Source organism: Carassius auratus, chromosome 24 (genome assembly GCF_003368295.1).
Source record: "Carassius auratus strain Wakin chromosome 24, ASM336829v1, whole genome shotgun sequence".
Lineage (NCBI taxonomy): Eukaryota > Metazoa > Chordata > Actinopteri > Cypriniformes > Cyprinidae > Carassius > Carassius auratus.
In genome coordinates, this window is record NC_039266.1 from 15,275,035 (window position 1) to 15,288,786 (window position 13,752).

Here is a 13,752-nt window from a genome sequence, read left to right on the forward strand (position 1 = left end):
CTTTGTACATCACTGATGCATTCAGTCAAGGCTGAGAGGCAGAGGCTGAGTGTTAAGTATAAATACAGAATATTTCTGTTTCATGCATTAAAGTGTCTGCGTGTAGGCTTGCTAATACTCTCAGTAACGAAACAACAGCCTCCTACACATTGCATTGCATCAATGACCACCATTACACCTGGAGAGGAGCAGCTGGCAGGCTAACAAAGAGTACATGAACATTTAAACATCAACCAAACATTACAACACCCAACAGACAAGAAAACCAGTAGGCTGCAACATAGATTTTTGAACATTTGATTTAAAAATAGCACTGGATAACAGAAGAAGAACAACAGAACAATGTATTTTAAAGATAATACATGTTAAAATGCTTTATTCTATCCCAGCTGAATGGGCAGAGACAACTACCTGTTTAAGTAAACAAACTATAGGTTGATTTACCTGAAAGCTATTGAAAAAATATGAAAAAGTTGTATGATTATATTTATTTGTTATTAAAAAAAATTCATTTCTAATTAGTAAAAATGTAAGAAGTAAATTAGATTAGTCCAACGCTTTTCACAATGTATATCTATCTATCTGTCTGTCTGTCTGTCTGTCTGTCTGTCTGTCTGTCTGTCTGTCTGTCTGTCTGTCTATCTATCTATCTATCTATCTATCTATCTATCTATCTATCTATCTATCTATCTATCTATCTATATATATATATATATATATATAGGCCCATTTCCACCATGGAGTAAAAAAGTTAAAAAAAAAATAAAAAAAAAAAGTAATAATAATTAATTGTGACTTCTTATTCGTACCATTCAGATTTTGTTTTTCTCAAAAAACACTTGATATAAAAATAGACTTGTAAAATATAAACTCACAATTCGGAGAAGAAAACTTGGAATTGTGAGCTATAAATTCACAATTGCGAGAAGAAGAAAAAGAATTGTGAGAATAATATTATTACCTATTATCTATTATTGTAGAAGCAATTATCTTTTTTATTTTTTTATCCTTTATTTATTGTTCCTTGTGGTGGAAACAAGCTTTTTCCCTAGAGATACTTTTGTAAAAGATTTTTCCCAGAGAAAAAAAAATTGGCATCAGTTTTAACGAGGATTTAATGGATTATAAAAAAACGGAAATCAGGGAGAGGACTTTTCTGACCTGCAAAAGCCAAAGATAACTGTATATTTACTAACATCAACACTGTGATTGTGAAAACACTTTGTGCGACTACTTTGAATGTGTTACTCAGAGCTTCTTATGACATGAGTATGTTCTATGTATATTTTAGGACTGAGGAAAGCAGAATGAATATTTAACGGCATTTCATCGGGACAAGTATGAGGGCGAGCACAACTACATCACGGTAGAGCACTTTGCTAGAGAGAGAGAATGTAAACTCTCCTGACATGTATCAACATGGAGATTAATTTTTGTCCGTGTGCAGCCTGAAACAAACCCCCCAAATACACACCCACACATGCTCACACACACCCATCCATGCAGATCAGAACATACGTGTGTACAGAAACTCAAACACACACATAAGCCCAACAAAAGGGGCTGTCTGTGCAAACACACAGATTCAGGCTTTATGATAAAAGTGCTAACTGCTATAATGAACATCACCATGTGAGCTCTCATCTTGAATTCAAATAGTAAGAACGGTGATCAAACATGCATTTGTCCAAGAGCATAAATGCTTTGCGGGAGCATAATGCGGGACTGCTTTGCTGCTTTAAACTGCCATTCAGGGACACAAAAGCAAAGGGCACAGACCTTTGTGCAGCACAAGCCTGACAGATACTATGTATTATGTGCATGGCACATCAGTTCAAAACCCTCACATCTAACATCACATTAGTAAAAAAGAAAGGATATATGTGGAGTCATTTTTAAGTCCTTCAGAGGGCTACTGTTAGAGAAGACAGGTGTACTGCTATAATGTAACCCATGGGTTTTATTTTTTTTATTTTGATGCAAATATCCACATGACTATTAAATATGTCAAAATATTTTTTTATTGTAATAATATTTCACAATATTACATTTTTTATCAAATGGAGCCTTTGTGAAGCATAAGAGACTTATTTCATCAACAACAGCAACAAAAATAATAATAAATAAATAAATCTTTGGACTGGTACACATATCAGGGTATTTTAGGATCATTTTAATAATATTATAATTTAAATAATATTTTAAAGTATTAACATTTTAGTTGTTTTGTTAACGTTTTTCAGTTGTATTTAATTACATTTATATTCAGTTTAGTACATCAAGATAAACTAAATTAAAATGTGAAATGTTGTTTCAGCAATAAGTGGAAATAAAATAAGTTAAAAGGTTTTTGTTTATATTTGATTTTATTTCAGTTAAAGTTTCAAGTAACAAAAAGTAACAAAAAAATAAATGTTTAAGTTTTTATGTGTTTAGTTAATTATTATTTACTAAGTATATTACTATTTATTACAATTAGTTTAAGCAATTATTTTGGATGTTTTTGCCTTTATAAATATACAGTGTTCTCTTTATTAGTACACCGCTGCTCTGTTTATTATACATAATAATAATAATATAAAAAAATGTATGCAGTGCTGTTGCACATAGGGGGTCCTGAGATTGAGTCCTGGCTTGCAGACCTTTCCCGATCCCGTCCCCCTCTCTCTCCCTATTTGGGAAGTCGTGGCCTAATGGTTAGAGTGTCGGACTCCCAATCGAAAGGTTGTGAGTTCGAGTCCCGGGCCGGCAGGAATTGTGGGTGGGGGGAGTGCATGTACAGTTCTCTCTCCACCTTCAATACCACGACTTAGGTGCCCTTGAGCAAGGCATCGAACCCCCCAACTGCTCCCCGGGCGCCGCAGCATAAATGGCTGCCCACTGCTCCAGGTGTGTGTGTTCACTGCTCTGTGTGTGTGCACTTCGGATGGGTTAAATGCAGAGCACAAATTCTGAGTATGGGTCACCATACTTGGCTGAATGTCACTTCACTTCACTTCTTCTTCACTTACTTCCTGTCCACTTACTGTCCTACTGAAATAAAAGACATAAAATGCCCCCCAAAACTGTGCAGAAATCAATATTTCAAAATAAATATTCCTTACATGCCCCAGTTGTAAAAGCTGAAAGTGGAAAAGTACACTTCTGAAAAGTAGACCTTTTTTTTTTATTATTTCTTTCTAAGCTCAAACTGAAACCCCCCTGATGTATCGTACATGAGCTCATTCGAAGAAGAAGAAAAGACTGAGCCATTTACTGCCCACACAACCTCGAGGCACCTGAATCAACTTCATACAATGAGAACAAGTGATATATATATCTGTTCTAGCCCTTACAATCCATTAACCTCTGTCAAATGATTGGAAATATATCCCCCGAACACCAGATTGAGAAAGTGCAATGCGTTGCTTTTTTTAAGAGCTACTTTAGGGGGGAAAAAACAGCAGATAATATCTGGGGTAACAGCTAATGGAGCATAAATGATGCTGATGATGATGACAGTGATTCATCTGTGAAAAGTTCAGCCATACATTAGAAAGCTTGATTGGAAATGATAATCGTGTGCTATAAAACCACAGGTCTGCATGTGTTTCCAGATGTTCTGGGCTAATTTGGCTCCTTTACTCAGTGGATATCCAGTGGCACCATGTGTTCATGTGTTCCAGCATGACCTCTCTGAGCCAGCAGGTTAGAAAGCTCACAAGAGCTGGAAATAGCCTGATTGGGAAATCATGGCTTTATGTACTCCCACAATCTGGAGCTTGACAGACAACTTCTCTGTAGGGAAGAAAGGGTGTGCTGGTTCTGTGCCATCGGCTCGAGTCCACGGGTCAATGAACATGTCCGAGCAGAAGGGGAAAGACATGATTCACTCACTCCAGCCTTCAGTATATTCCCTTACTCATTAATTTACTCAGACTCACACATGCACGCTCAAAATCAGCACATTTACAATTAGAAAATAAGAACAGTATACAGTGGGGAAACATTGATTTGCTCGCCTGCTGATTTTGTAAGTTTGCCCACTTACAAAGAAATGAAGGGTCTGTAATTTTTATGGTAGGTTTATTTTAATGTACAGAGACTGTATATTAACCAAAAAAATACAGAAAAAAAAACATTATATAAAGGTTAGAATCTGATTTGGATTTCAGTGAGTGAAATAAGCATTTGATTCCCAAGCAAAACATGACTTAGTACTTGGTGCAGAAACCCTTGTTGGCGAGGACAGATGTAAGACGTTTCTTGTAGTTGGTCACCAGGTTTGCACACATCTCAGAAGGCATTTTGGTCCATTATGCTTTACAGATCATCTCTAAATCCTTAAGATTTCTTGGCTGTCGTTTGGCAACTTGAAGTTTCAGCTCCCTCCACAGATTTTCTACAGGATTGAGGTCTGGAGACTGGCTGTTCCCCTTCTTGACCTTAATGTGCTTCTTCTTGAGCCACTCCTTTGTAGCCTTAGCAGTATGTTTCAGATCATTATCATGCTGGAAGACCAATCCATGACCCATCTTCAGTGTTCTGGCTGAGGGAAGGAGGTTCTCGTCCAAGATTTTACAGTACATGGCTCCATCCATTTGCCTCTCAATGCAATGAAGTTGTCCTGTACCTTCAGCAGAAAAACAGCCCCAAAGTATAATGTTCCTACTTCTGTGCTTGACTGTAGGGATGGTGTTCTTGAGTTCATTATCAGAATGGCGGGTCAAGTTAATACCAAAAAGGTAAATTTTGGTCTCATCTGACCACAGCATTTTCTCCCAAGCCTTCTCTGAATCATTTAGATGTTCTTTGGCAAACTTTAAACAGGACTGTACATGTACCTTCTTGAGCTGGAGGACCTTGTGGGCCAAAGCACGGTAGTGTGTTACCATTGGTTTGCTTGGTGACTGCCAGCTGACTTAAGATCATTAACAAGCTCCTCTCCTGTGTAGTTCGGGGCTGATCCCTCACCTTTCTCATGATCATCCTTACTTCTTAAAGTGGTGGGACCGATCTGTATTCCACATGGGCACATAACCAATCTGTGGGAGCCAGAATTCTTGCTGGCTGGTAGGGGATCAAATACTTTTTTCACTTACTGAAATCTAAATCAATTTCTAACCTTTATATAATGTGTTTTTTCTGGATTTTTTTGTTGATTTTCTGTCTCTATCTTTTAAAATAAATCTACTGTTAAAATTACAAGCCCTTCATTTCTTTTTAATTGGGCAAACTTACAAAATCAGCAGGTAATTAAATCAATATTTTCCCCACTGTTTTACTTATCTGCTTTGCACACATATTAGCAGAGCTAATCATAAACTTCATAAAATAGGGTTTTAAAGCTTAATGCCATAGGACGACCTGTTTTGGTTTGTATATTTACTGATGAAACCCTTTTGAGAACATCTAGACATCTGTTTATAAAGGACAGCTCTCTGAGGTACTTACCAAATAGAATCTGCAAGTTCTTGAAAGACTGTCAACTATTTCTTCATTAACATCCAATAAACTCGAAGGTTTTTAAATATACATATATTGAAGTTTCTTTAAGACAGTGCCCACATTTTTTTTTATGTAAACGGCCAAAAATCTAATTTTACCAAAGTAAATGTTGCATTATATCCAAATATTTTATTTTGAAATGAACTGAATTCAATTATTAAGGGAAAGTTATTAATTACCCACCCTCAAGTTGTTCCAAACACATAAAACCAGAACACAGATTAAGATATTTTTGATGAGATCAAAGAATTTTCTGACCCTCCATAGACAGCAACACAACTTTCACGTTAAAAGCCCAGAAAGGTTGTAAGGAAATCATTAAAATAGTCCATATGACATCAGTGGTTCAACCGCAATTTCTGGAAATCTTAATCTGTGTTTGGAAGATAAAAGGAAGTCTTAAGGGTTTGAAACAACATGAAGGCAAGTAATTAATGGCATACTTTTCATTTTTGGGTAATCTATCCCTTAAAATTTAAATAATTAAACAATAAAAAAAAAAATCAGCATCATGTTAAAATGGATAAATGACAGTTTGCAAATATTAAAGTAAAATTTACCATCTCTGGTGAACAAATTTTTAAGTGCAACGGGGCAGGTGTTGTCGACCACCTCTCCAATGTCAGCATGGTGCCAGCAAGAAAAATTGTCCCATATCCCCCTGCAACCTGTAAGGCCATAGAAACAGAAAACAATACAAAAGCTTAACACATCTGGATCTTAAAATGTGTTGAAATAGCAGAACCTTCAGCAAAATTAGTGCAGCAGTGCATGTGAGAAACTTGACATGTGTTTGACAGGAACCTGGGAAAATGTTTAGTTTGGGATAAGATCCGCATTTATTGACTAATGTTCTTGAGAGGCTTTCTGCTTTATGTGTTGAGTGTACTTGAATACGTTTTCTCTTTTAACATAACCCTACAAATATCATCCAAGTTTGCTTTTCATTTAGCATAGGTTAGATACTACAGATACATACACTACAGATAGGTAAGATAAAACATAAAAAAGGGTAAAATCACTGGATCTCATGAGACCGGCCAACAGGGACCAAAACACATTCCAGCATCTGCGGTCAGATGAGTGTGTTGTGAAGGTCTGGACATAAATAGAAAGATGGTCAAAGAGGTTTGACAATGACATCACACCACCATACATCATCATCTACAACATCCAAATGCTCTCAGAAACATCACAGCAAAGAGGACATGCAGTCCTTTATGAACTACAGGAATAACTGACATGAAAGTTTACAATTCTGTTATAATTTACACACCATCGTGTCCCAAATCTGTATATATATATATATATATATATATATATATATATATATTTCTTCTTCTGTAGAACACTATATAGCACATTTGGATTTGGAATATAATGTACAAGTCATATCAATCACTTGTATGATGCATTTACGCTGATTTTTAAAGGCCAATCGCTCATTCTTTGTCTGTATATGGAAAAGAGTGGGAAGTACAAAATATTTTATTTTATTATACACTACTGTTCAAAACTTGCCAATTTCATCTTGTGTTCCAAAGAAGAAGAAGAAGAAAAACGTCATGCAGGTTTGGACTGTAAATAATGGCCCAATTTTCACTATTTGGAACTATTCCTTTAGACAGCTGTGTCTTCTCTGAAACAGCTGGTCGTTTCTAAGGGAAAATAAGGAATCTAAACTAAGAGAAAATACGTCACTCATCAAGCACTGTTTAAGACACAGTAAACATTGCCTCTGATTGGTCAGTGCTCCATCCACTTTGCCCTTTTATGAACCATCAGAAATGTGGGATACATTAAGTGGTCCAAACAGCTTTTTTGCAGTCATCTCCAAAGGGATTTGTCACTCATTTCGCCAATTCGAATAGTCAAGTCCTGTGTGTATGTACTGCCAAATAATTACTATTAATTGGAACATCTGTCCACTGATGGACACCATACAACTGTCAAAAAGGCAAACAAAGCAAAGCAGGGTCGTTCCCACACTTCTGATTTTATTCTAAAATGGAAGCAAAGCATAAAGAACAACACACAACAAACATTTAAAAATAAAGAATGGATTCTCTATGACTGAATATTATTAGTGAGTTTGGCTTCTTCTTTTAAATGAAGTTTAATATTACAATTGACAGATAAATAAGCAAATGACGAAGGTGGTCCCCCAGGGTTATGGACAGCTGGGTATGTGATTATGGTCAATGACCAGCGATAATATAAGCTGGGAAAAAGTCCTTTGAAACAGTCTTCACTGAAACATCTGGGGTTTTAAAAGGTTCAAAGTTGGATCTTAAAGGTCTCATCACAATACTATGAGTTCTGTATCTTTGTTCCATTAAAAAAGTTATATATCTTCTAACTTTGATCAATTTGGTTTGGTTAAATCACTTTATTAAGTATAATATCACATACAGATGTTTGGAGTCTATAAGATTTCTCTTTGAAATAAACACTTTTATTCAGCAAAGATATATTAAATTATTCAAAAGTGGGTGGAAATAAAGACTTACAATGCTATAAAAGATATCTCTTTCAAATAAATACTATTCTTTTCAACTTTCTTTTTATCATAGAATCCCCCCAAAAATAAAAAAAATATATATTATAAGGCTCCACAAAAAAAAGTTTTTAACACTGATAAAGAAACTGTTACTTGAGTACCAAATCAGCATTTTAGAATGATTTCCGTAAGTTCATGTGACACTGAAGACTGGAGTAATGGATTCTTAAAAATTCAGATTTGCCATTGCAGTAATAAACTACATTTTAAAATAGAAAACAGTTATTTTAAATTGTAATAAGATCAATGCAGGCTACAAGAGGCTTCTTTCAAAAACATTAAAAAGGTTATTGTGAGATACAGTTTAAAAGAACAAAATCAAGAAAAAAAGACAAAGTTACCATAAGAAGGAAACGGGCTTCCATATGTGGGTCATGTCCAATCCATACAATATAAACATCTAATTCAACATTGAGCTTAAAGGCTACAACTCAACCGCTATCAGTCGACAGTAAATGTGATTCTACATCTGTCAAAGCAAACACTGCATGCCGACAGAAGAACAACGAGACATTAACTGATTATGTAGGACAAACCATGTGGCCAGAGCTCATTCACATTTATTCCACTGTATTGTTTATGGGGAACATGACACAAATACACACAACAGTACACATCTTTTAAAGATTGCCTAATGAACTGCTGGTTCACATTCTGGCCATTCAAAATGCTGTTCATAACGGATGCTGTAAGTGGATTACGAAGATGATGTAACGTGCGTGTGCACTAACACACAGTACCTTGAGTGTGCGGAGGCAGCTCGTCTGCCAGCATGTCCAAACATTCCTTCTCAGCCATCTGCAGCTCATACAGAAAGTGACAGTTTGCATGTCTCGCGTTGACCTTAGGGGGCAAAGGAAAGAAAATCAGCCATATGATCTCAATGCTACTCCCTTCCAAGTAGTAACAAAACAAGTCTCAGTGTTGTTTTTGTATCAATGATATACTATTATAGGTTTTATTTAATTTCTTTAAGTTATTTGGGGGCTTTAATGTTTTTTTTTTATTTGGATAGGACAGTGGAGTGATGACATGAAAGCACTGGGTGAAGAGAGGAGAGCAGGATCGGCAAAGGACCCCAAGACAGGAGTCAACCTTGGGTCACCATGAGCGCAGTGAAGGTGTATATCAATGCACTAACCACGAGACTACTGGCACTACTATTTTTTATAGGTATTTTGGGGTATTGTTCAACCAAAGATTTTTATTTTCTGAAAATGTACGGATTCAAAATATGAGTCCATAATTCATAACACTTCCTCCAAAAAAAAATTGGAAAAAATCATATTTATTTGGAGCTGTTTTGGACTGTTTGTGCTTGTAAACAGTGTTTGACCTACTGCACGCATATTTCTCTCCTGATTCAAACAAGTTGGCTTTCTCAATGGAGAAAGCAATATTATATACAAAGGACTTGTATTTTAGCTGGAAACAACAGTTTTAATCAAAAACAAATTGCTAAGTTAAAAATCATCAATTTGTTCATCACAAACACGTTGCTTTTAGGAGTCGAGATGTTTTACAATAACTGTTTGAACTCTCATTCTGACGGCATCCATTTACTACATGAAAAAGTGAAAAAGTAAGATTTCAAGTATTTTATTTCAAGTAATATTTTATGGTTTTAGTTTTAGTTAACTACAAAATACCCTGGCTTCCATAACAATACATATTTCCATAGACATGCAGCCTAAGCTTATGGATCTACATAAACATCAAAAGGTTTGTCACCTGAATCAGCGCTTTAAGTAAGGCAGTGCTGAACTGCTAACTCAGTTTAGACGGCTTTCTGGTGACATCATCTGAAATGACTGATCCCACAGTTGAACTCAAAGCTGTTGTGATCAAAGAGCCGCCACAAAGCCTGCTCAACTGATGGACTCAAAATCCTCTATTATAAGAACTGTAATAATATCAAGGGAATTAACCAGAGTCACATGAAGTCATCAGTTAAAGATCTCATCAGTTGGTTTTCAGCTATGGATCATATTTGCTTTAGAAACCTGGAAAAAATAATTCCGAAAATACAGGCTGTTTTTGAAAATGTACAATACAAGCATTCTGTTTGACATCAAAGCGACTAAGAACATGTATTTAAAAAAGAATTTGAAATTTTTAAACCTGAATGTTTTTAACGCAAGGTCAGTGTCTTATGTATGTGTTTGCAAGCTCTTAGTCACTTTGGCTTCGGGTTTTTTTAAGTGAACAGCACGGAGACAAATCAGCCTCAGATCAGAGGAGGACATAAGTTTACACTTTTAGTCTGTCATCGTTCATCTCTTTCAAAATCTTGAGCTACATCTTTGACGGGAGCAGTCATACTCATCCAAGCTGGGCTTTCTTCCCTATATATCACAGCTAGCAAGATCGCCATGCACACTAATGATATGAGTGATTGCATCAGGATTATTCTGGATCCTTACTGTCAAGGCAAATGCACGCTGGCTGAGATTAACTCAGGCTGAGAGCAATTACAGCCGAGTCGAAAACACATTTGACATTGAATTTGTTCACTGATTTCTGACAGAGAATGAATTCAGTATGGATTACCAAAAACTATAAATTCAACCATCTCAGCACTACTAAAAATATCCAAATGAGCTCCATTTGTACATCATATTTTAATGAAATCTGTGAGGAAAGTGCATCGCTTGTATCATTACTGACAGTCTGTTGTCCTGGTTTAGCAGACTGAGTCTCGTCAGCAGCCGGTCACCCGGGCACATATCTGACTCATCCTTCTGCTTCATGGGAATTGACATTGTTTTTCAAAAAATAATTTGTATGGAAAATGAATAGAGGCTTTGTAGTTGAAAGGGGAGCATCTGGTGCAATGAACATGTAAAACAGCTCCACCTGAGATTGGTGCTTTCTAAAAGTAAACCAAGTGATGAGAATGCAAGTAACTACAATGTCAAAATGAGATTAATATTTCAGATAAACAGATAAATTACACTTATCAGAGCTATTAAAGATGTTTCAAGTAAATATTGCAAACATTTATCTGAAAAGTCATTTTAAATACCATTTAGACAAGACTGTAAGTCTATTTTTAAAGTTAAATTCTACATAGACACGCACACTAATATTCAAAGGTATGGGTCAGTAAAAAATATTATTATATAAAATATTATTTATTTAATTTTTTTTAATGAGTCTCTAATGATTACCAAGGCTACATTTATTTGATCCAAAAAAAACAGCACAAACAGTAGTATTTGTTAAATATCATTACAATTATAAAATAACTTTTAATACATTTTAAATTATTTTAAAATTTATCTTATTAATGTGATGGCAAAACTAATTTTTTAGCATTACGTCAGTCTTTCTTCAGTCACATGACCCTTCATAAATCATTCTAATATGCTGATTTGGTGCGCAAGGAACTTTTTATTATTATTATTATTATTAATATTAATATTGAAAACAGTTCTGTTGCTTAAAACTGCATTTACTATCCCTTATTAGCAAAATAAAAGCAAAGATATTAGTTGATCTTTGTGACAAAATCCCATATCCAACTTAATGGTGTCTGTATATGGGGTAGGTTGTCACATCCTGCTGTTAAAAAGCCTATAGGTTTTTCAGCAACATTTAAACAGTTTAAAATTATACTGCAGGTTACATACAAAAATAGGAAACTATTTGTTTTAACCAACAGATATTGTAAGTAATACATTAAAACTGAAATATTAGTGAAATGTTACAGTTACTTCTGCCTCTTTCATGTATCAGAGACACTGGGGCAAGTTGTCACAAAGGAGGTATAGCCCTTGTGACAACTTACCCCATCTACTTAATTTATGAAAGAGGCCAAAGTAGCCATAACATTTACAGTCACATTTGGAGTGGCAGCATGTCCATTGCATTCATTTTCTTCTGTGAACAAAGATGACCTCTGTAATGTCACTCGGTCGGTAATGTCACTCAGTCACCCTATTTGTTTGCAATATCCTTTTGCATCCTTCTGTAGCGCTGTGCATGTGACACAGTTTCCTGCTCGCTCATGTTTAAACCCCACTGGAGTAACTGCCAACACAAACTCATTTCCATGTGTTTTTAGGACAACTATTTATTTGAAGGTCAAGGGGGAAATTTACTTACAGTACAATGAAATGTGGTCGCTAATCTTTTATTTTCACTGGACACAATGACAAAACGCAGCACATTCAGCACCTGGTTAAACTGGATTGTAAGTGGTTAGTGAATAAAACATTGTTTTGCTCTGAACTGTTCAGGTTTCAACCTACAATGTTAAACATATTTACTATCTCTTCTCTTGCTTGACAGTGTTTCTGTGCTGACACAGTCAAGATGACTTAAGCTGCACAAGAAGAAGCTGGATTCTGGCGGACCTTTACTGAACTGAAGTGGATCAGCTGGAAAGCATGAAACTTTGCAAATATCATCAACTGATCATCTGAGAACGTGTGGTCTCGTGTTTACGGTGAAAAGCAGTTGTGCAACTGTTATCAGTTCGCAAACCAGCTTTCCATTTCTCACACTAGAGCATAAAGCAGCGCTTTAAAAGTAATTAAACACTCTCTCAACGAGAATAAGAAATGCATTTCAAGGTCAAAAGCATTCAGAGATTTTATCGCTTTGTTTAAACAGTTGTATTCCACACAAAAAGCTATGTTATTACTATCATAAACAATGTAGAAATTCTTTGTTTGTGATTACTCACAGTATTTAGTAGAAAAACACCTCCTAGATGATTGTTGTCGTTTTTTTGTCATTTTAAAACCTAAACCACTATCAGAAGAATAACACATTTTTGTTGTTTCATGAATCATTTTGTGGGCTTTTTTTTTTTTTAATTCATGAGTACTCAAAGTATTTAGTGGAAAAGTTTTTTGTACAGCATAGGAGGCTGGGATTGTGTTTAGAGGGAAATAAAAGTGGCATTTTTCGCAAAACCACAAAAGCCTGTCACAGAAATACAATCCGATACCTTCAAACCCCAGGAGGACGAGGAGTAGCGAAATAAAAACTGGCATTAAATGTTGCTGTATGAAATTGGTCAGGGATTGAATGGATTGAATTCTAATAGAGCACAACCATACACAACTTCCTCTCTGAGCTTTGATGGGATCTCTGTGTAATATGTCTTCAGTGTCTGCCGATAGCTCTTGATCCACGGATTGAAAACCTAGTTTTAGGGATTTTTGGGAAGCTGAAATTCCATGGGCTTTCAAATCCCTGTAAATTAAAAAAAGTAGTACAACAACAAAATGTTATTTTATATAAATATAAGAATTGCTACACACAAAACAATTACGTTTGCGTGCATTCTCTATTAATCCATGACAAAGACTGTAGAGTGGAAGGATAGTCATCTTGTATCATAATCCCTGCAGAAGACAAACTACACTGATATACATGTTACATTTGAATTCTCCAGCATACTAACGTCGAGTTTGTGTGTTACATGGTGTATCTGTGCCTCTGGGGATGCAGCCATATGGACACAGAGTGTTGCACTTTAATTAAGGTCACAAAGAGAAGCTCAATGATCTACAAGATAAGTAACTGATTAATGGACTTTTGTATAGAAAAGCTTTGTCTTATTTAAAATGAGATTAAAAGCAATGGCTTGTAAACAATAGCGTATTCAAGTTTATTTATGGTGCATCGTTTTTTCCTGCATCTAAACTATTAATATCTTACTATTTACACTGAAAAATAAAAAAATCTTAATT

At 35.5% G+C, this 13,752-nt stretch overlaps 1 protein-coding gene across 1 annotated transcript in view; it reads right to left on the bottom strand.

Annotated features, from left to right (window-relative positions):
- Window positions 1-13,752, bottom strand: part of LOC113042379 (vasoactive intestinal polypeptide receptor 2-like) — a 32,606-nt gene that overhangs the window by 17,020 nt on the left and 1,834 nt on the right. The window contains exons 2-3 of the mRNA XM_026201192.1: window positions 8,788-8,890; window positions 6,048-6,155 (exon numbers count right to left, since the gene is read on the bottom strand). Of these exons, the coding sequence (XP_026056977.1) occupies window positions 6,048-6,155; window positions 8,788-8,890 (211 nt within the window). The remainder of the gene's footprint in view (window positions 1-6,047; window positions 6,156-8,787; window positions 8,891-13,752) is intronic.